At 34.2% G+C, this 22,520-nt stretch overlaps 1 protein-coding gene and 1 long non-coding RNA gene across 12 annotated transcripts; one reads left to right on the top strand and one right to left on the bottom strand.

The window, feature by feature from the left end:
- The first annotated feature begins 575 nt into the window (after nt 1–575).
- On the top strand, nt 576–9,227 carry LOC142553369 (uncharacterized). Of its 11 annotated transcripts, none has more exons than XM_075664181.1 (11): nt 576–804; nt 1,537–1,639; nt 1,830–2,156; nt 2,245–2,349; nt 2,525–2,722; nt 6,078–6,364; nt 7,089–7,324; nt 7,417–7,675; nt 8,058–8,237; nt 8,320–8,475; nt 8,749–9,227. In XM_075664181.1, exons 6-11 carry the CDS (start codon nt 6,335–6,337, stop codon nt 8,920–8,922), a joined length of 1,035 nt encoding a protein of 344 aa, XP_075520296.1. In that variant the 5' UTR covers nt 576–804; nt 1,537–1,639; nt 1,830–2,156; nt 2,245–2,349; nt 2,525–2,722; nt 6,078–6,334; the 3' UTR covers nt 8,923–9,227. The 11 variants fall into 11 exon arrangements, 9 of the variants coding, with proteins under 9 accessions (XP_075520296.1, XP_075520219.1, XP_075519892.1 ...); XM_075664104.1 differs by having other exon boundaries at nt 1,817–2,156; XM_075663777.1 differs by having other exon boundaries at nt 1,743–2,156.
- On the bottom strand, nt 6,371–17,328 carry LOC142553882 (uncharacterized). Its single transcript, XR_012822043.1, has 3 exons — nt 17,192–17,328; nt 10,883–10,960; nt 6,371–6,896 (listed from the first exon to the last, which is right to left on the bottom strand). It is a non-coding gene; the product is annotated as an uncharacterized LOC142553882 (long non-coding RNA).
- Nucleotides 17,329–22,520: the final 5,192 nt, after the last annotated feature.

Here is a 22,520-nt window from a genome sequence, read left to right as displayed (position 1 = left end):
TTAATTTTAATATATTTTTGTTGAATGATATTAGTTGAATGAAATGAAAAAAATTTAGTATAGAGTTGATAATATTTTTGTTGGATAATGATATTAGGATAAATTGTTTTTAATGTTTTTTAAAAATTTTCAATAATGTTTAGTTTGCCAATTTTTATATTTTTTCTTATTATTTTCAAAAGAATTCAAATTTGAGAAGATTTTATTATTGGTGGTAATATAATATTTGAGTTGAGTATGCATATTCAAAACTCTGACGTATATAAGAATGCTGATGAAATTAACGACATGATGGGATATGAATAAGGATAATGACGAATATGAGAATGAATATAATAAATGGAGATAAAAACGGAAGGTATGAAATAATATCCAAAGCCGACCCTTTTCCATCCTTCATAAGACTAGAACATAGAACATAGGCCTGTAGCACTTTATGGCCATATATGGGCTGCAAGATTTCCAACAGGGCTAAGCAAACGGTACCCATGTCCAGGCCCACAAGCAAGATAGAAAATGGAAGCGACTTTATCATAATTTTCGATCCGTATTAATTTATATTTTTAACCATAATTGCTGAAATCTGTGCCATGTGCGCGTTTTATCACAAACAAACGACACTGTGGACTGGGAAACGAGACTAGCTTCATCCCGCAGCGGATAGAGGTGAGAGGCGAGGCGGAATGGTTGCGGGCACTCCGTTTCAGTTTCAACCCCGTTTATTCTCCACCTTCCTCGGAGACCGCCGCTATCTTCCATTGATTTATGCTGCTTCAGTTCATCGGCTCCTCCGTTTCAACCCAGGTTTGCTCGATATACGTTCTAGTTTCAAGCCGAATTTGATCAATTATTTATGTTGGCTGGTGGATTGCCTGGGGTTGGAACCTTGGAATGGATTCTTGAGTTGAATGTTAACCTTGTGTCTGGATGGATGTTTTGAGTAGATGGAAAATTGTATTCAATTTGAAACAGAAGCTCTGAGCGGGAGGAGAGCAAGGTGGTAGAAATCGACATAAGTTATCCCTCGGAGTGGATTAAGGTGTCCCTTGATTCATTGGTTCCCCCTTAAGCCTGAAATCTGGTGTATAAACTAGTTAAGCTTTAGTAAATATTTGAGCTAATGAATTTAGCTGGAAGGAATCGCTGGATTAGTTTAAAATTTATTTTATTATAAGTCAATTACGGATGGAGGTATCATACTAAAATACATGGTTTTTTCAATCATACCGTGAGAAGGAGTAAGAAATTGTCTGTCTTCAAGTGGACATTTTATTTGAGATAAGAGGCTTACAGAATGCCATATGGTGCAAGTTGCACTGGATAATGAGCTATGACCAGCACATTCTATGGTATAAATCACAAAGTGATTCAGTTAGCTGTCCTATCCAATGGGCGATGTTGTCATTGCAGCTTGATGACTTGTTTGCTGCATTTTGTATTTCTAATTTGCCTTTAGTATGACTAAGATTTTTAATTTGATTACTAGGGAATTACTTTAAAGCATTTGGGGCAATCACTTTATCTTGATTGTCACAGAATGAACTGAGCCGGATGAGATTAGATGTCTCAGTGCTTGACGAACTTGTTCAGGAGTACTGTATTTACAGGGATATTGTGGATTCTGGTCCCATAACCGCTGGTAAAAGGCTTAATTCTTTTCTATTTTTGCTATGGTTAGAGTTCTTGGATGTTTTCAACTATTAAATTTCATTTTCATTTGATTTCATGAACTTGCCCAAAAGGAATGCAAGTTATCACTGGAACCTCAACTGTAGATATCAATTAGAGCCTGATTGTACATCTCATTATTGTTCAGTGGTTTCTGACAGTGATATGTCAGTGAATAATGCTCATGTGGAGGGTTCTTCAGAAACTAGAATAGATATGCTGGGCATGCCAAATGCATACATGGAAGAATGATATTGCTCCAACTCAATCACTCTGAACAAAGACTTCAGCACCAGTGGAACATGTCAATCACATGACGGCAAAATTGTGCAAAGAAACAGAAGTACAAGGAACTGGGGAAAGGAGCAAACACAGGAGATGGAGAGGGAGAAATGAGAATCAAGAATTATAACTGGAAGTTGCAAACATGACCTTAGTGTCACTAAATCTCTTGGCGACGCAAAAATGCTAGGTGATTACAGAAGTAGGTACTGATTTTGTGTCATGGTCGGTGATTACAGAAGTAGGTGCTGATTTTATTAATATGTACTTGAGTTTTGTGACCTTGTTCCACAGGATTTGAATACGTCGTCCTTGGTGGACACTTTGAGCAAGAGAGCAGACAAGTATGAGATTTTCCTGGGCATAAAGGAATTAGCTAGCAAGGGAATGGCAGTGGAGGTTGTTGAACATATAAATTATTTGGATCCAGAATTTTTTACTGAGAACCCTTTGTTGTTATTCCAACTGATACAGGGTTGATTTATGTTTTGCATCTCTTCTGTTGAAAGATTTAAAAAAACACCTTACCTATAAGATAGAAAGAAAGTCAATCTGAATTTTATTCTGAAAGCAGGTTGAATTCCTGAAGCTTGTCCGCAATGGTGAGCATCATAGTGCACTTAAGGTTGCCTCATCCCATTTGAGTCCTTTGACCGCCAAAGATCTGAGTTTGCTTAAGCCCTTGAAAGAGGCATTGTTGACTTTTCTGACACTGAATGAAGAAGCAACCCTTGGCAACTTGCGCTTAGATGCCCTTGCAACTTCACTTCAGGTTTTACATGTTCATGACCCTATACTAAATTTTTTGTATTTTTTCGTTATATCTCTATGTCAAGTATCTTGCAGTTTCCTGGAATAATTTATTTGCTTTCAAATAGAATAAACATTGTCGTCAAAGAGCTTTAGAAATGGAAATTAATCTGTAGGATTATTGCAAAATTGATTATTCAGTTGGAGGGTTCTGCTTTCATTCAGTAAAGTAGGATAATTAGTTCATGGAGATGGATTTCTACCATTAATCATATCTCATTACGTTTGTTAGCCACATTGTCATGCATATCTGATCGTCCATTGTTTGTATGGATGCTAGCATGCTGAGTCATCAACCAGTAAGCATTGTGTTTTGGGGATGGTAAGAGTGTAAAAAGGGTGCTCCGAAATCCTCTATAATATATTTCTGGAAATGATTAATTTGTCATTAGCTCTTCTTTTATTCTTTGGAGACGTTGGCAATTAATGTGTTGTGAAAAGGTTGCTGTTGGTAGGCGTCTAGGCACTGAAGAACCCCAGCTTATGAAAATTATAAGGACTACACTACACTCGCATAGCGAATGGTTCAAGCTTCCAAATGTGTAAAGACCAGTTTATGGGACTTTTATGGATCAGTTCCCTAAAAGAACTCGGCAGTCCTCTGCTTGGAGATGGTACTTGCACCCAAGGATCTTCACAAGTTATGATATCCTCTGGTAGTACTAGGACTCACGAAGATGGTAACAGTTCTAATCACATCTCGTCCACTGATATTGGATGCGATGAAAATGCTATACTGAAAGTTATGGTGAGTCACAGTCTTCATTTTTTTAAAAAAATCTTCACATGTGGATCAATTTCTATAAATCATAGACTAGTAAGAGATGTCAAGTGTAGAATGATTGATGAATATTACCCGCGATATTATTCTCAATCCAAACGGCCTAACTCTTTCGAGGAAACTGTTGACTTCTCAGCCTCGTATCTCCAAAACTGCTCGAGTAGTTTTTAACATTTCTGCTAGTGTCAGCCGCGTTAGCAAATTCATTTCATATTATTCCGTTTGGTACATCTCCTCTTTCAATATGTATACATGCATATATATAGAAGACTGGTATATCATACATGTGTCATTGATCCCCATATATATTGTATGAGATGGAATACATTTCAGAGCATAGTTATTGTCGAGGTATCCATCATCGTAAAGATTCGAATACCTTATTGGATATTGAATCCCAGCAATACCATATTGGATATATTTAATCCAAGCAAGGATTTGGTTATGATGAATATTTAGGTTTTTCATGAGTCGAATAAGAGATTCGTCTCACAAAATTAAATCATGACAATGTTTCGCAAGAATTTTGTGCGAGTCGATAAGGTGAATATGATCTAAATTAAATTCATCAGACCTAACCAAATGAATTTCGAAGGTATAATTAAATTAATCCAACCAAATCCCTTAATTTTTTGACAGAAATAAAATTGAAAATTTTGAATGTCTGTTTTATATCAATAAGGCATATGGCTCAATTTGTGCCCCTTCTCCAGCTAAGCTACCAGCTAAAACAATATACAAGGTGGCCCAAAGAGTGGCGGATTTAATCATCAGTCCACTTTTATGGATTCCAAAAAGATGCTTATATTTCTTAAAAAAAAAAAGGTCCTTATAGTTCTTCTAAAAAAAGGCGCGTGTGTGTGTAGTTTTTTAAAAAAAGATTTTTCACTTTTCATTTAAATATTTTTTAGAAGTTACAAGCACTTATAGATAGAATTTCATAGTAAAATTTCTCCATATGAAAATGGATGTGTCGTCAATTCAAAGCAAAAGCGTTCAATAATTAAAGCACGAATATTTCTCGTGAATGCTGTTTTTCCCATCTGTTCTACCACTTTGCCTTTTGCACCAAATTGTGATTCTATATTACTAGTGCTTTTGAATGAGTTGCAAAGCATATTTAATATTGAGGTCATATATCTATTACTATTTTAAAGTTGAGACATGAATTGGTCCCTGATATGATTTTCTTACATTATTCTTATTAAGTATTTATAATGGCAAAAATTTGTGTGAGACGGTCTCACAGATCGTATTTGTGAGACGATATCTTATTTCGGGTCATCCATGAAAAAGTATTATTTTTTATATTAAGTGTATTATTTTTTTATTGTGAATAGGTAGGGTTGACTCGTCTCACAGATAAAGATTCGTGATGCCGTCTCACAAAAAACTTACTCTAAATTGAGACATGAATTGGTCCCTGATATGATTTTCTTACATTATTCTTATTAAGTATTTATAATTATCGTATTACCTCTACTTTTTTTAATTTAATTTGTAACAACTATTCTTATTCTACAACCTAATAAAAAAGATTGATGAAACAAATACAAATTTAGAAACAAAACGACATCATACAGACACGTGTCCCATCCAACGTAACCTAGTAAGATGATGATGTGGGTGTCAGTTGGGGATGATGTGGTAATTTTTGTAGTAGGATTGCATAAACGTAACGTAGACGTCAAGCACTGCATCAGGCCCATCCAACGGTCAATATTAATCGGCAAATTTAATGTGCTTCAACAATTTCAAGAAGATTTATTTATTTATTTATTTTTGCTTATTTTGAGAAGTAACTTGAACTCAGCCATAATTAATAGATGAAAGTTGAAAAAGTAAAGATCTGTACTCTAAAATCATTCTTGGAATTTGAAAATATGATATTTAAATTCACGCATAATTTTTCAATGACATATGTTATTAGTTTCATTAAAGTAAGAATATTTTGACATGTATAACTATATTTTCCTAAACTTAGTTAAGAAAATTATATTAGTAAAAAATAAGAATAAATATAACTAACGTATAAAATGTATCATATATTTAGGACAATAGGAAAAAAATAAAACGTATATAGTTAAAATGGAAGAGTAACATGTATAAGATATTTTGGATCAAAGAAAGTAATTTGTAAAATAATTTATCATATAATAATGCACTGTTTATTCTAAAAAAAACAATAAACAAGAACAAGTATATTTGCTACACGCGTAGTGGGTTGTTATTGTAAATAGCATCAGCCACTCAGCTTTTACCCGTTGCCATGCCTTAAATTATGTGTTTTCTTGAGGAGTTGTTTCAAGAATATTATTAGATTACAGTAGTTTGTACTGATTAAGAATTATTTCTTTTAAAGTTTGAATTTTTTTTTCTTTTGGAAGAATAAAGTTCGATTTTTGAGCACATCAAAACTCTACAATTACTTATTTAGTTAACCCTCTACACCTCTAGCTAGAATAATTAATAACTTGAATTTCATACTTGCAAGAAAGAAACAATTTCTTGTAGTAGTATATTTTATACTTGCTAGAAAGAATCAATTTCTTGTAGTAGTATGAAAAGCCTGGCAAAAAAGGCGGAGGCAAGAGAGGAGAGGGAAGAGTACCCAGCCCCCCAGCTGTACCCATCAACGTCTTTGTGCTTAACGAGGAGCTTTGGTTGTTTTTCTCCACTGCTTACTACAAGGCGCAATTTCTTACAGCTAATGTAGTACATTATATTACACACACAAATATTACAGTCGGGTAAAGAACCTTCTTTGGTTTTACTTCATTCTTGCGAGGTATAATGGCCGAAGACATCTGTCTCTTCACCAAGGTGAGTTTTTTCTTTTCTTTTCTTGCGTTTCTTCTTTGCTTGATTTAGTTAATAAGTTTTTTCTTAGTTGTATGAGTGTTTGAGTCTTTTAACTTTGAAGTAGTGGGGTTGCTCCTCACGTCAAGAATTCAGTTTTTTTTGGGAGGGAGGGGTGGAGGTTAGATTATGTATATTATGTTCTGGGAATTTTGGAATCTGATTGGAGTTTGGATTTGTATATTTCTGGGTTGCGAACTTTGGGATGAGTTTTGAGGTGCATGGGGTGTCCTTTTGAAAAAGTTGCGATATCCGCATCTCTGTCTTATTTGAATGCATGAGAGAAGCTGAGGTTTGGGTTTTTGCTCCCTGTAAAATGTGGTGTTTTTTTAGCTGTTCTCGTGTTCAATATTATTTGCTATCTTTGGCAGTTGGCCACTTGTTTCTCTTCTTGAGATGGCTTTGCAAGCTACTTTCCTCTTCTCTTTTGTGTCTCAAATGTCTTGCTGTTGTTTTCCATTTTCCTTTATATCTTGGTAGGACATCTTTACAACTGCTGAAATTTTGAAATTCCATTGATCAGAAAGGAGGAAAAAGTTGTGAGATTGTGATGTAGATTCTAGTACTATGTTCTGAGATAAATAAATAAATATATACACATATATTAGAAAGATATAATCTTGTAAGACACGAATTAAATAAACTCTTACTTTGACAGTGATAAATGTTTTCCCTTTGCAATCAACAGGGCAAAATAACTGTAAAATCTCCGAAGAAATCCCCAGCTTCATTAAGGATGATAGTCTTAGTTTTTGCCGTGGTGTGTGGTGTTTATATATGCTCGGTCTGTCTAAAGCAAACCAATTTTCTTAGCCAAACAAAATTCCTAAACATCAAAATTAATACGAGGCATTGCCATACAAACGGCCTCGATAGATCTCAAACTCCACCGTTGTACTACCCAAATCCCACCACCTTTAGCAGGTAATTGTGATACCTGTGTTTGATTCAAAATTTGCAATTTCCCATAGTCCATAGGATTTGGTTTTAAATGCATGCTCTTTTATGTATACTAGGGCTGAATGTGCCTGTAATCCGGTGCGACTATTCACTATTCTGTCAATGCAAAGATCTGGGAGTGGATGGTTTGAGACTCTATTGAATAGCCATACTAATGTAAGTTCCAATGGAGAGATATTCTCAGTTAAGGAGAGAAGAAGTAATATTTCTTCAATTTTGATGACTCTGGATCATGTTTACAATTTGGACTGGCTCACTAGTGCTTCCAAGAATCATTGCTCGGCTGCCGTTGGCTTCAAGTGGATGCTTAATCAGGTAAAATATCACATACTTTTTTCTTACCGATATTTTTTTTTCATCTAGCCATTCTATTTTGTTACGTAACTTATTGTAGTATTACCCGGAGTGGTCGTGATTAGCACCAATCTCATATTACTCGAATCGAAATCCGTTCCTCAGTCTCAGTTGCTTATTTAATAGTTCTCATCACAAGTATAACCATTGAGAAGCTATAATTGCCCCTGATCTTCTATAAGTCTGCCTATATGGGATGGCGGTAGGACCATGATGTTTGAGTTGTTGTATAACTGAAAGAATTTTAATTATCCAGTTACTATTGATTGTGGCTTTTGACATAAGAGTAGGTGCTCAGTCCTAAAAAAACAAACACCAATCATTTTCATTATTTCTAATTCAGGGATTGATGGAATACCATAAAGAAATCCTTGAATATTTCAATGATAGAGGTGTTTCAGTAATATTTCTCTTCCGGAGAAATTTACTTCGTAGGATGGTCTCAGTGCTAGCAAATTCTTACGATAGATATGCTAAACTCCTGAACGGTATGCACAAGTCCCATGTGCACACACACGAAGAGGTAATGATTTCCTTCTTCATCCTCTTGTATAACCAACTGCACCGTTGTATGAAGATCTAATATTTTTGCATGCTTAATGCAGGCGGAGACTCTATCTGCATACAAACCTGTAATCAACTCAACATCACTGGTAATGGATTTGAAACTCATGGAGAAGATGGTCTTGGAAGCATTGGATTATTTCGCCAACACCAGGCACATTGTTCTCTACTATGAAGATCTCATAAAGAATCGAACTGTGAGTGCTTTTCAGTTTTTTATCAAAATAGTTAACATGTTAAAAAGCACTGTTTCATGTTCGACCTCGATGGTCATAGGTTTAAGAAACCAGGTCCGATGATTCTGGGTAATAGAATTTGGAAAATAGAATGGAAATTTGGGTTCATTAACTGCAGCAAAATTCTTGGACATTGTCCTCAATTGATCCAAACTTAGATATAGACGGTTCATTTATCCAGTGGATAAAATAATTCACCGTTCTTCACTGTGGTTATTTCATGTTATTTTTCAGAAACTAGGGGATATTCTAGATTTTCTTGGGTTACCGAAAATGAAGTTAACTAGTCGGCAAGTGAAGATACACAAAGGATCATTGTCCGAGCACATGAAGAACTGGGATGATGTTAACAAGACTCTAAGTGGAACCAAATACGGAAGCTTCCTAAATAGTGACTACGCTGATTAGTGCATTTTAGTAAGATACATAAGTTGAATCTTGCCGGCCCTGATATACTTTTATGATGGATCGATCAATGCAACGTTGATCTTCTTCACCTTGTTAGTTCTCTAATTCAAATTTCTTGCTGACCGGGTCATTCTTTTTCATCTTTCGCTTGCCCAATGCTTCTTTTTTGGTTGGTTGCCTTTTGTAAGCATCCGAGGATTTGTATAGCTGTGTAACATTTTGTATAGGCTTGTCAAGGAGAATGTGATGTAATTTTTGGCTTCTGATTTTTATTTATTCGCATTCACTGGTACGACATTCCGGTCTATGTTGCTTTATCTACTCTGTGGTTCGGGTTTGCTATGGTTTGGCTAATACACTACTCACTTCAAAATTCCATGGAAAGGAAAAAATTCATTTGCTGGGTAAATCATTTTAAGCTATATATAAACTTCTGGATATAAACTCAAGTTCGGTTCCGTCCCATTAAGCTCACCAGGCTTGAGAGGTAATTCGGTATTATTTTGTTTGTCTTTAGCTCTTCAATCACAACAAACCATTTTCCTTCTACTCCCCATGTAGGATGAACGTGGGTCGCTTCGTCTAATTGTTAATCTTACAGGAAGTAACACTCTCAATGTAGCATAAAATTCTCCTCTCCTCCAAGATATTTGTGTGAGGAAAAAACGACATATATCAATTCGAAAGGAGAATTATTAAACGTGTCGACGCGACGGTCATTGGCTACATCTTTTGACAAATATGCGTACGCCTAGAAAATTGAGACACACATGCTCATCCTCTTTTTGACAAACAAGCTCCCGCAATCAATCATTGATGGTATGAGATGCTTATAAATACCAACGATTGAGGTCCCTAAGCACATACCTCATAAGAACAAAAATACACGATCTACATAGAGTTGTAGCGCTGAGAAGATTTCAATCGGAGGAAAACCGAAAACTTATAAATTATTCGATGGCCGGAAGCAACGCTCGATCCGCTTCCGCATATTGTTTATCATATTCATAGTTGTGTAGAAACATGATTTTGTTGAAAAACTCTAATAATTTGGTATATGTACATACTTCACCACAAAGCCGTTTTCTGCTAGATATTACAAGAACCCTGATGCCTCGAGAGATCTCATTCGACCCAAGACTTTGGATTCAACTAGAAGTTGAGCATTATTCAACTCCAGAGTTTAAACATGTGTTTTCTGTTTTAATACAATATTATCAGACTCAAACTATTTTACACTCAGTGAGCAATGAATACAATGTAATGTTTACTCTTTTTTTATTACATTGGGGGAGATGTATAGGGTAGTGGTTTAAACCTCTCTCCGAGGAGAGACGTGACATCAAATTTATGCAAAAGATGTTTGTACTCATTTTTGCACACAGAAGGGGCTGGAGTTTGGCAGGTTTTTATCTGGCCTTGTATATGGCATCTCTAATTTTCTTCTTAAGAACCACAACCACCTCTTTTCATTGACCGGAGTGGTGTATTTTCGCTGATAGCAGTGGTATGTTTTCACCAATTTCACGTTTAACTAAATATGCTTAACCACAGAGGAGACTACAACACACAAGAAGAAAAGAAGAAGAAAAGAAAGGAAGAAAAAAAAATAATCTTCGAAATTGGTTACGACCTTTTGATCTAATATCTTGTGAACCGAGTTTCTAAAGCAGCACTAAAAGTTACATCTGAATAATGATGTGCAAATCAAATCATTTAAACCGTACCAAACCAAAATGTCACAAATCAATTGGCCACACTCGAACTTGTGTCACAAGGGCAAATTGTTCCATTAGGTGAGAGAATATTTCAGTTGAATAAAATCTGACTCTGATGATTTGACGGCAAATGAAAAGAACAAGTCTATTGTTAATTCAAATCAACCTTTGTTGCACATAATCAAGTCGTGAAGAACCAATTGCATATAATAAAAAGGCAAAGTTTAGTTCAACAATGATACCGTTACCACCAAGCCAAGCACCAGCTGTGACTCAGCCGCCACCTCCAGGAAATGTAGACAGCTTCAGGCCCACAGCACCTGGTCACAGCCCAGAAACGAAAATAGGCTTAGAAAATTTGTGTCGTAAGTGCTGTGAATAGATATGCATGCATGTATATATTGTTTCTCATGCATTTAATTTGCTACCGCCTTCGTTATCTTTCAGTTTGTATCATCTGTATTTCACCACCATGCATAAGCAAGTGCAAAGCTGAAATCCATCTTTTCTAATTCAGATGGACATCAGATAGATGTTCATGTTCTACTATTTTACCAATGTATTTACTTCAGCTGTGACTAAGGTTCAGTTTGCGTTAGATTTGAACCCATTAGACATGAAATCACTAATTTTTCTTTCATATTTAGTGTTTTGGAGGATTTCAAATAAATTTTGTAATAACACAAACAAAATAAATGTAGAATATTATGCCAGAACTGAAGAAGTAGATCCTCGGTTTTATTGAATAATTAACTTCAGTGCCTGGCTGGGCCTTAAAACTTGACAAAAAGCAAGAAAAGGTGTTAAAACCGAACAATAACAGTCAAATGAATTGATAACCTCAACTGTCATGATCTTGTCCGAAGAATGTAATAAATCCCTAATGAGCGGACAATATAAAATATCATTATTATATTTAAGGCATCATCAACGTAATTTATTATTCTTGTGAACATCATAAAAGACATGAACACTGATAAAGGATCAAACTTGAATCCAATAATTTATTTACCAAAATCAGATCAAAATCAACATCTCTATTCAATGCAAAATAATACCCACAAAATGTGAAGTTTGTTAAGTAAATAAACTCCATCATCTGAATGATTAAATGCTACTTGATATTAAGTCCAGGATCTGGTACGATAAGATTTAGGACATTTGCATGAGAAAATTGTTTTCATTTGAAGGGAAACACATCATCTGAAGGAAAATTCTCCACACTCCAAAGTTGAAATTATTTTTCCTAGGAACTTGAATTTAATCCCTGCAGTAAATTCTCAATAAAAGCATTTGGTGAAAAGTAAAAGCCCATGAATTTGGACATCCTGCCTGGTAGCATATTTTCACATTTGACGAGACACCATATTCCGCTCATGTTTTTAAAACAGCTCAAACCATTTTGCCACTTCATGCATTTTGTTCTCCCTCCAACAACACATCTATAAATTTTAGCCACAGTGAATGTAAGAAGGTAAAGAAAAGAGAAAAAGAAATCAAACGCTGCATAATAAAATCCAAAATCATTAAGATTCAAAAGGCACACGAAGATCCGCTGTCTCGCCCGCAAGGGTCACTATCAAGTAACGTTCTTTTGCACTAGGTGTACTGGGTAGTATATGGTTTATGATAATATTAAACTATTAACCATGATAGTGGTCTACAGGTTGGCACAGTAGAGAAACAGATTGTCTCTTTCTCTAAATATAGTATGGCTTCTTTCGTTTCCACGGTCCAGTGGGCCAACTCGGGGAGATGGTTCCAAAACCCAAGGAACCAACCATGTTATGTCCTTTTTGAGGAATCTGTTTCTCAATTCCATGTTGGTGTAGAGTCAATGAAAATGGAGGGTTGAGGTATTACCGTTTAAAGATCATCATTTGCTTCCTTTAACTTCTTTGAAATTCAACACCAAACAGTAACAAAGTAGCACATTTGACATAGTGCAACGGGCACTAAGGTTTGATGGCTCTGAAGTTTTGGTAAAATATTAATAGTTTACATAATCGCAAATTTTGGTTATGACGAGATATTTGGTCAAACAACATTTGTCAAACTAAACCATCCTAGGAATAAAAAAACAGTTTCCTTTTCCCCTGGAGTTATTGAAACAAAGATTCTCAGGTTAATTAATATTCAACAAACATAAGCATACATGTCTGCCACCATTAGTGCCCTTAAATTGAATTACCATTATTGTTCCCATGCTGTTTTTTTAGCACAATTAATCCCAAAATAACATCTTCATACAAGTTTCATCATAAAAATGCAACATACATTTTCAGAAAAAGTTGCGCTGCAACAGATGACAGAAAAACTGCATCTTGAGATATTTTACCTACTTTGATAAAGGATGGTTTGCTTCAGTTTACGATTATCAGCATATGAACACAAATCACCGACAGAACCATTGATCTGTAAAAGCCCGACTATTCAGATTTTGGAGTTTCATTTATGCAAGATCATGAATAAACATACATGGACCAAACAACAAATACAAGTCAAAGTTTAACCACCAAATAGCATGGTAAAAGAGGAATAAACAAGGCCATTTTCTATGGTTATCAACAAAGTCTAATATTAGGAAACAGACACTTCATCACGGAGCAATTATATTGTGAATCGTGCATGTGGCATTAGAAAGTCTAGAAAATCACAAAAAATTGATGGTATAGCTCAAAGTGCTATTATATTATCATTGTTAATCTGAACTTTTCAATTTAAAAGCTGAAAATCGCCATGAATAAAATTAAGCATAAAGCACAATACAGATGTGTTTGCTTGATTTTGTTGACCAAAATAACTTAAAGCTTTGCATATGAGCCATCCACATAAAGGAGAAGACATGGCAAAGTGGCAAGTACACAGAATCCAAGCCTTTTTCAACCACATTTCCTGTTTTAAGCCCAGTTGGGTCTCTTCTGATATTTTATTAATCCAAGAAATCTATATTTCCTGATCTTATTTACCAAAAAATATCATTCAACCACCTCAAATATATAAAGAATAAAGCAACACTTGAACACAATGAAAGGCCGTTATAATTCCAAGGTCTCAAGCTATAAACCTCATTTTATAAGACCCTGCCAAAAATTTATAAATCATTTACCAGTGCATATAGATCTTTTTCCCTAATTGGCGGCGATATGATATTTATTTCATGCGCAGACAAATAAATGACTTCTTTTAGTTATCTGTAGAAACATGTTCCGTATTTAAAAATGTTCTAGGAGAAAGTTTCAATACTAGACAGTGACAGTGAACGAAAGAGAGAAAAGAATAAGAAACCCAAATGACCCTGTTGGAGGAAATGAAGGCTGTTAAATTTTAGCTGAAAAAGGATTGAAGAGCAAAACCACTCATGCACTTCAATTTTTTCGACAATCACACAAAATCACCACCTATATGTTGCATGTGAATTAACCATGTGAAGCTCCTATCATATCATGATAACATAGAAAATAGTTCATAATTTTGACCTAATTAGAGCCAATTCCTAGCACTCGCCTTAAGTTTAACTTGTAAACAAATACAAGAATTCAACTCTTCTTCATCATCTTTGGCAGTCAAAATTTTCCTTCAGGGGTTCAAGAAAAGTGCTGAAAGATAGACATAAATGATGAAAGCAGGTTAAAACTCTTTCAATTGAAAAGACACTTAACATGCAGAGAAACATATAATTTTTATGAGATTGAAGTCCACAAAAGGTTTAACGATTAATGAGATGTATGAATGAATATATAAAAGATAAAAATGAACCATGTTCGATCACGCTCTATTACCTATTTAAATGACTAAATCATTTAAGAGATGAAAACTTAAACCGATAAAGGCGGGAAGTATTAAGAATTGATTGCCTTTAACAAGGAACACCACAAAATATTAGAAGGTAAATTGAAAAGGTCAAGAATTATGGACCACACGTAGTAGGTCAACACTTTAATGAATAAAATTTATAATGGTAAAGATTCTTACATGAGTAAACCCCCAAGATTATAAATACTAAATAAGTTGTGAGTTGGAAACATTGTGTTTCAGAGCAAAATATCATCTTCCTGTCTTCTCAAAAAACAATAACAGCAAACACAGTCTCAAACAGAAACAAAGAATCATCATCCTTTTTCTTTCAATGGCATGCATCCAGTATCTCCATATTTTCATATTTTTTATTGCATGTCTTGCCTGCCCTGAAATTCAGTTTACCGAGGGAAGGCAACTAACAGATCTGATGAAGAATGAGTCTGGTGCTAACAAAAACCAGAAAGGGCTGCAAACTCATGCAACAAAACCCATCAACAGTAAGCAAATCCCAGAGAGAAAAAAGTGCAATCCAAGTGTCACTGAACATAGACAAATCCTCCCACCAATGACACCATATCACAGTAATGAATTTGGCAGTTCAGATAAATCTCATTCGGATGATTTTCGACCCACAGCACCTGGAAATAGTCCAGGAGTCGGGCACTCTTTTGCAGGACAAAAGGACAGTGTGCAAGCAAAGGTGAAAAGTTATGAATCAGGTGTAAGACACAATGTCGCAGGAAGCACCGACGATTTTCGACCCACGGGACCAGGCCACAGTCCAGGGGTTGGTCATTATTACCAAAACATGAACAAGTGACCATGGGTTTAAAGAAATGTTCACATGTATGAATATTTATGGTATCTTGTAAATATTTTGCATACCCAACCAAACCAAGGGCTCTATTTCCTTTGTCTTGTATGTTGAAATTTGTCACAGGTGAATTATGTACTTATGTGTACCTAAATAACTACTATATATCTATTGCAAGAAAATAAATGTAGCCTTTCTCTTCTCTCCATGCACATTTATCAGCCAGCCATGCATACGTGCCGCTGTGCATTTACTTGTATGCAAACAACTAGACAATATGCACACATATAATCCTATGCTTAACTGCAATTAAGAAGCAGCATACAACTAGGCAAGATGAACTATGTATAAATATATGCTACGCCAATCGGTTAAATTAAACCCATCCAAAATATTTTGAAAAGCTATGGAAATTTCTGCTGCATATCAATAAGCTTTTGATTCCAAGAGAAAAGCTAGCAAACATCTCAGTCCTCCTTACCTACACCTATCACTACACATGATAACTGAAAACTCTTAGCACCTCAGGAATTATTCAAGCAATATTTGACTTAGATGTTTGACTAACTTTATTTTAAATGACTTATTAACTCTAAATTGAGGAGATGTTTTTGGAGTTCATAAGTTGTATTAAAAAGTAAGTTGTTAAAATGTTTGGATACAATAAGATAACATAATTTTTTTTTTTTTTATTTTGGACATATTTTAGTACAATTAACATTGAATTTTGGGAGGACATAATTGGAATGTAATAAATTTGTGGGGATATTTTGATCATTTAAAATATTAAAATAAGTTAAAAATATCCATTTTTTTTAAAAAAAATGATTTTTATAAGCTTTTTTAAAAAACATTTTTTCAGAGCTAATAAAAACTCTCAAAAAGCTTATAAGCTCAACCAAGTTTCCTCTTAATTTCAATAACTACATGCAGACCTACTCAATGTAAGAGAGTCTCTCAAAAATCACAAGACCAAACATAAATACAAAAAATAAAAAAGAAAATCGACTCCATGCTTTGAAGCGAAAACTATTTGCAAGCCATTATTTCACTTCAGCTGAGTAGTACACTGAAACAGGAGTAGTATGAAAAAGAGTGGAGACAGTTCATTCATGAAAGTAATCATGAAGATCGATTCAACATTATGGCTCTTTTTCTTTACCTCTTTAATTTAACCAAATCTACAAAATGACGACAAATTTGATGGGTTCGTACCTTTATCAATTAAAAAAAAAACTAAGAGTAGTCAAAACACGAGTGTCTTGATACTGAAAAAATTCTTCTTAAGTTACAGTCACATCCCCCAGATCCTCACTTTGCAAAAGTGATTGAACCATTAAAATAAAAAAGATTCCGTTTTCCACTTTGTGGGATCTGAGTTTTATCGACAAAAACAAATATTCTGTCCAAGAAACACAATAATTAAATTCAGCAATTGAAAATCACCATATTGCGGTAAGAGAATTCATTATTAAACATCCAGATAAACTGTCAAACATCAATGTTAGATATCTCACTTCAGTTAGATTAAGTTTTTTATATTTGTATATATGGATTTGGACAATTGTTCTCGGTCAGCTAGCTTTTGGGTAGAGTTGAGCACAAGTCCATAATCAATAAATTTTAAAGAGAGATAAAAGCAAAAGCTGGGATAGCATTCCCAAATGGGGCAAGAACAATCCCTAACCCTAGGATCGAAAAACAAAAGCAATCGGCCTGTCCACCACTCCAATAAGCCTTTTTGGAATTAAAAAAGCCAACTTTTCAATACGAAGAGCCAATTAACAGCTTTGTGCACTTGCATATAGGTCGATATCACACGCACATGCAAGCCATAAATTTCGAATTTAACGATATTTTTTTACAAATCCATTGGCATTGAAAACTAAATTCAACAAAATTATACAATAGATACAGGATAAATCGATCGTCTCACCTTGGAAACTGAGTCCGAATTTGTTGAACGAAACCTTTGAAAAGTTTTTTTTATTTTATTTTGAATTTAATTGTCTATCCTCCATTGCTTTTGTAAGAAAGGTCCACACCCGTCCCTTTCTATGCGAGGAGATTCTGCAGTAATTTTGACTGGTACTAGTTAATTACAAATTAAATATTGCCAGCCGCAAAAGTGCGAATCTTGAAGAATCTCGTACTTTTGTTCGAGTTGTCCTGTGGATTCCTCAAACGCTATAGGCTGATCATCATGTTGAGGTAGGTATTTTTTAAATAAATTCAAACCCGCCAATAATTTTTAGGTTACGGTCCGTCGATTATGGTTTCTTAGGCCATCTCCAATCCGTATCCTCTATTTTTCATCCTCTATCCTCCAAAATAGAGTATCCTCTAAATATTACCAAATACTCTATTTCTTTAATTTATTTCATTTTCAACTCATATCCTCTAATATTACCAAATAATTTTTTTTAATTTATTTCATTTTCGAACACATATAATTAATTAATTTCATAATATATTATTTAACTAAACTTAATTAATTCGCTAAACATGGCACAACTACATGTAATTCGCTTATTAATTTTCAAAAGAACTATATGGCAATTTTTAAAATATCTATTTTGTAATTATTTTTCACCCCTTTTCAATCCTGTATATGAACAGTGATACTCCATAAATAGAGGATCAATGTTGCATACTCTAAAATGGAGGAAACAAATAGAGTACGGTTGGAGAAGATTTCATTCTCCATAATGGAGGATTCCTCCATTATGGAGGACGGTTGGAGATGCCCTTAAGTAAAACTAGATTGGGTTATGCTCCCTTAGGTTTAAATTTTAAAAGTGGTGGAGCTACCGAGATTAATGCCGTTACTTTTTTAGAATAAGAAGTCCTCTTTCGCCGGACTTGGTCCATTGAATCAACCAGTGACTACTACTATGAGGGACCAGGATCTTCTACTGTGGCATCCCCGCAGTAAAGGATGATGTGCCACAATTTTTTTTTAAAAAAAAATTATATATATTTTTAAAAAAAATTTAATCAATTTTTTGAATTTTTTGTTTTAATCTTTTTTTTACTCCCACTCAAAATTTTTATTTTTAAATATTTTTTGCTCTTTTTAAAATATATTATAATTTTTTTCCCTCTTTCTTCTTTGTAGAACCAAGTATTTACCACATTAATGAAAATTCGATGTTTTTTGGTAGAATTGATCGATGACGAAAACAAAACACAAATTTTTAATCTTGTTTGAGTATCGATGAAAATGGACGAATCAAACATGCGAAAAGAACTAAAATTAAAACATAAAATATGTTTTATTTTCAAAACAAACGAGGTAAACACAATGTCAAAAAAAGAATCAAAAATAAAATTATAATATATTTTAAAAAGAGCAGAAAAATATTTAAAAATAAAAATTTGGATTGAAAGTAAAAGAAAGATTAAAACAAAAATTCAAAAAAATGAAAAAAAAAATTTAAAAATATATATAACAGTTTTTTTAAAAAAATTTATTGGCATAGCATCATCTACTGTGGGGATGCAATAGTAAAGGATCCTGGTCCTACTATGAGTGACTACTACTGCGAGTAACTGCTCTATTTTGGAATGGTTGCTTATAATTTATGTTGATTGGAACTATAGAATGGCAAGAATCTCTTCGAAAAGAAAGTCGCAAGAGTAATTTTAATTATTCAATATTTTTGTTTACTATATTTAACTTTTTTGTTCACGATCAAAGTATTGGTATTTTAGGCTTACAGCATTATCATTATATTATACGCGCGCTATATGCATGATCGTATTTTTTATGGATGTTGTACCTTACTAAATAAAGTAGAGTATTTACATTTAATATTGAATTGTTGTGAAAAAGTAAAAATTTATGGTAAAAAGTAAAAGTCTCAAACTCTCAAAATTTACCAAACTACACACTTTATAATATTTTTCTCTCTACTCAATTGTGATTTTCTTCACAAATGAGAGATCTATTTATAGGAAATCTTTACAAATAATCCAAAAATAAAATACATCATTACCTACATCATCACACACTAATTTTCAATATTTACAACTCTTATTTTCAACATTCAAATATTCAACATTCAAATATTCAATACTCACATTTTAAATATATTTTTCAACACTCCCCCTTGTGATGATGATCATAATGATTGTCTTCATTACGTGTTTTTATACTGCCTCGTTAAAAACCTTACTAGGAAAAACCCATTGGGATAAAAACCATAGTAAGGGAAAAAGAGTGCAGTCACGTAAACTCCCCCTCATGTTGACACGAACAATTCTTCACAAATTTCGTAGATTGCGCATCCCAATATTATATATGTGCTTTCTGAATATTGACGTATGAAGTGCCTTTGTGAAGAGATCTGATGAGTTTTCACTTGATTGAATGTGACGAACATCAATATATTTATTCTTCTCTAGCTCCTTAGTGAATGCGAAGAACTTAGGAGGAATATGTTTAGTTCTGTCGCTTTTTATGTATACTTCTTTCATTTGAGCAACACATGCAGCATTATCTTCATATAGTATCACAGGCTTCTCATCAGATGATAATCCGCATGAAATTTGGATATGTTGGGTCATTGATTTTAACCACACACATTCAAGACTTGCTTCATGTAGTGCAATAATCTCGGCATGATTTGATGAAGTTGTTACGAGCATTTGTTTCTGAGAACGCCAAGATATTGCAGTGCCTCCACGAGTAAATACATATCCAGTTTGGGAACGTGCCTTGTGTGGATCAGATAAGTATCCAGCATCAGCATAACCAATTATACTTGGATTAGCATCTTTTGAATACAAAAGTCCCAAGTCTGTCATTCCTCGTAGATAACGGAATATATGTTTAATTCCGTTCCAGTGTCTCTTTGTTGGATATGTGCTAAATCTTGCCAACAGATTCACGGCAAAAGATATATCAGGCCTTGTACAATTTGTAAGGTACATAAGGGCACCGATGGCACTTAGATATGGTATTTCTGGACCAAGAATATCTTCATCATCTTCACATGGACGGAATGGATCCTTTTCTATGTTTAATGATCTAACAACCATTGGAGTACTTAAAGGATTTGCTTTATCCATATTAAAACGTTTAAGGATCTTTTCTGTATAATTTGTCTGGTGAACAAACATTCCACATTCTTTTTGTTCAATTTGTAAACCCAGACAATATTTGGTTTTTCCAAGATCCTTCATTTCAAATTCTTCCTTCAAGTATGACACAACTTCTTGAATTTCTTTATTCGTTTCAATGATGTTTAAATCATCAACATATACAGCAATAATTACGCATCCGGATGTTGTTTTCTTAATGAAAACACAAGGGCATATTGAATTATTTACATATCCCTTTTTCATCAAGTGATCACTTAGTCGATTATACCACATTCGACCTGATTGCTTTAACCCATATAATGATCTTTGTAATTTCACAGAATAACATTCCCTGGGTTTTGAACTTTGTGCTTCAGGCATCTTAAATCCTTCAGGGATTTTCATATATATATTACTATCAAGTGATCCATATAAGTAAGCTGTAACAACATCCATAAGACGTATTTCTAAATTTTCAGATACCGCCAAGCTAATCAAATACCGAAACGTAATTGCATCCATCACAGGAGAATACGTTTCTTCATAATCAATTCCAGGCCTTTGAGAAAAACCTTGTGCAACAAGTCGAGCTTTATATCTTACTATTTCATTTTTCTCATTTCGCTTTCGAATAAAAACCCATTTGTATCCAACAGGTTTTACACTTTCAGGTGTAAGGACTATAGGTCCAAAAACATTACGTTTATTTAGCGAATTTAATTCAACCTGGATGACATCTTTCCATTTTATCCAATCCTGCCGATTTTTACATTCACCAAAAGATTTTGGTTCATGATCTTCGTTATCATTTATGATGTCGATTGCCACATTATAAGAAAATATATCATCAATTTCATCTATATCTTTTCGGTTCCATATTTTTCCAGTATTAATATAATTGATAGAGATTTCATGATTCTCGTCAGTTTGTGGTTCTGACAGAACATTTTCATCATCATGTGTTTCTTCAGGAACACCATTTTCTATTTTGTGATCATCATGTGTTTCTTCAGAAACGTCATTCTTTATTTTGTGATCATCGTGTTTCTCTATGAATTTTCTTTTTCGAGGATTTTTATCCTTGGAACCGACTGGCCTTCCACGCTTCAGGCGTTTAATGACATCATGAGTATCTTCCATTTGTTTCTTTGGAATTTCAATTCGAGCAGGGGCATTTGCAGCATGTATATATGATTTAGTTACCCCTTTTGTGTCTGCAAATGCATCTGGTATTTGATTTGCTATTCTTTGCAATTGTACAATTTGTTGTACATCTTTTTCACATTGTTTTGTTCTTGGATCCAGATGTAACAATGATGATACATACCATGTAATTTCTTTTTCGGTATGTTTCTGTTCTCCCCCTAACATTGGGAAGATTTCCTCATTAAAATGACAATCAGCAAAACGTGCTGTGAACACGTCGCCTGTCTGAGGTTCAATATATCGAATGATTGATGGACTATCATAACCGATATAAATTCCAACCTTTCTTTGAGGTCCCATTTTCTTTCGTTGCGGTGGTGCAATAGGCACATACACCATACATCCAAAAATTCTCAGATGAGAAATGTCTGGTTCTTTACCAAATGCAAGCTGCAATGGGGAGTATTTATGATATGCACTTGGTCTGATGCGAATTAATGAAGCAGCGTGTAAATTGCATGTCCCCATATAGAAATAGGGAGCTTTGTTTTCATTATCATTGGTCTAGCAATCATTTGCAGACGTTTAATCAATGATTCAGCCAATCCATTCTGTGTATGTACATGAGCAACAGGATGCTCAACAATGATTCCCATAGACATACAATAATCATTGAAAGTTTGGGAAGTAAATTCACCAGCATTATCAAGTCTAATTTTCTTGATTGTATAATCGGGAAATTGATTCCTCAATTTTATTATTTGAGCAAGTAATCTTGCAAATGCAACATTTCGAGTTGATAATAAACATACATGTGACCATCTGCTGGAGGCATCAATCAATACCATAAAGTATCTGAATGGTCCACATGGTGGATGGATTGGTCCACAAATATCACCCTGAATACGTTCAAGAAACATTGGTGATTCAGTTTGGATTTTGACTGGTGATGGTCTTATAATAAGTTTTCCAAGAGAACATGTTTTACATTGAAACTTATTATTCTGAAAGATCTTCTGGTCTTTCAGTGGATG

This window comes from Primulina tabacum, chromosome 1, assembly GCF_025594145.1.
Source record: "Primulina tabacum isolate GXHZ01 chromosome 1, ASM2559414v2, whole genome shotgun sequence".
Classification (NCBI taxonomy): Eukaryota; Viridiplantae; Streptophyta; class Magnoliopsida; order Lamiales; family Gesneriaceae; genus Primulina; species Primulina tabacum.
The sequence above is the reverse complement of the archived record's forward strand: the minus strand, read 5'-3'. Positions and strand labels throughout refer to the sequence as shown.

What these genes read in the sequence shown, in the direction of transcription:
- LOC142553369 (XM_075664181.1), top strand. Translation starts at nt 6,335, where the DNA reads ATGGCCGAAGACATCTGTCTCTTCACCAAG. An exon ending in AATCCCACCACCTTTAGCAG is followed by an intron (nt 7,325 to 7,416) that starts GTAATTGTGATA and finishes TATGTATACTAG; the next exon opens with GGCTGAATGTGCCTGTAATC. An exon ending in ATGTGCACACACACGAAGAG is followed by an intron (nt 8,238 to 8,319) that starts GTAATGATTTCC and finishes TGCTTAATGCAG; the next exon opens with GCGGAGACTCTATCTGCATA.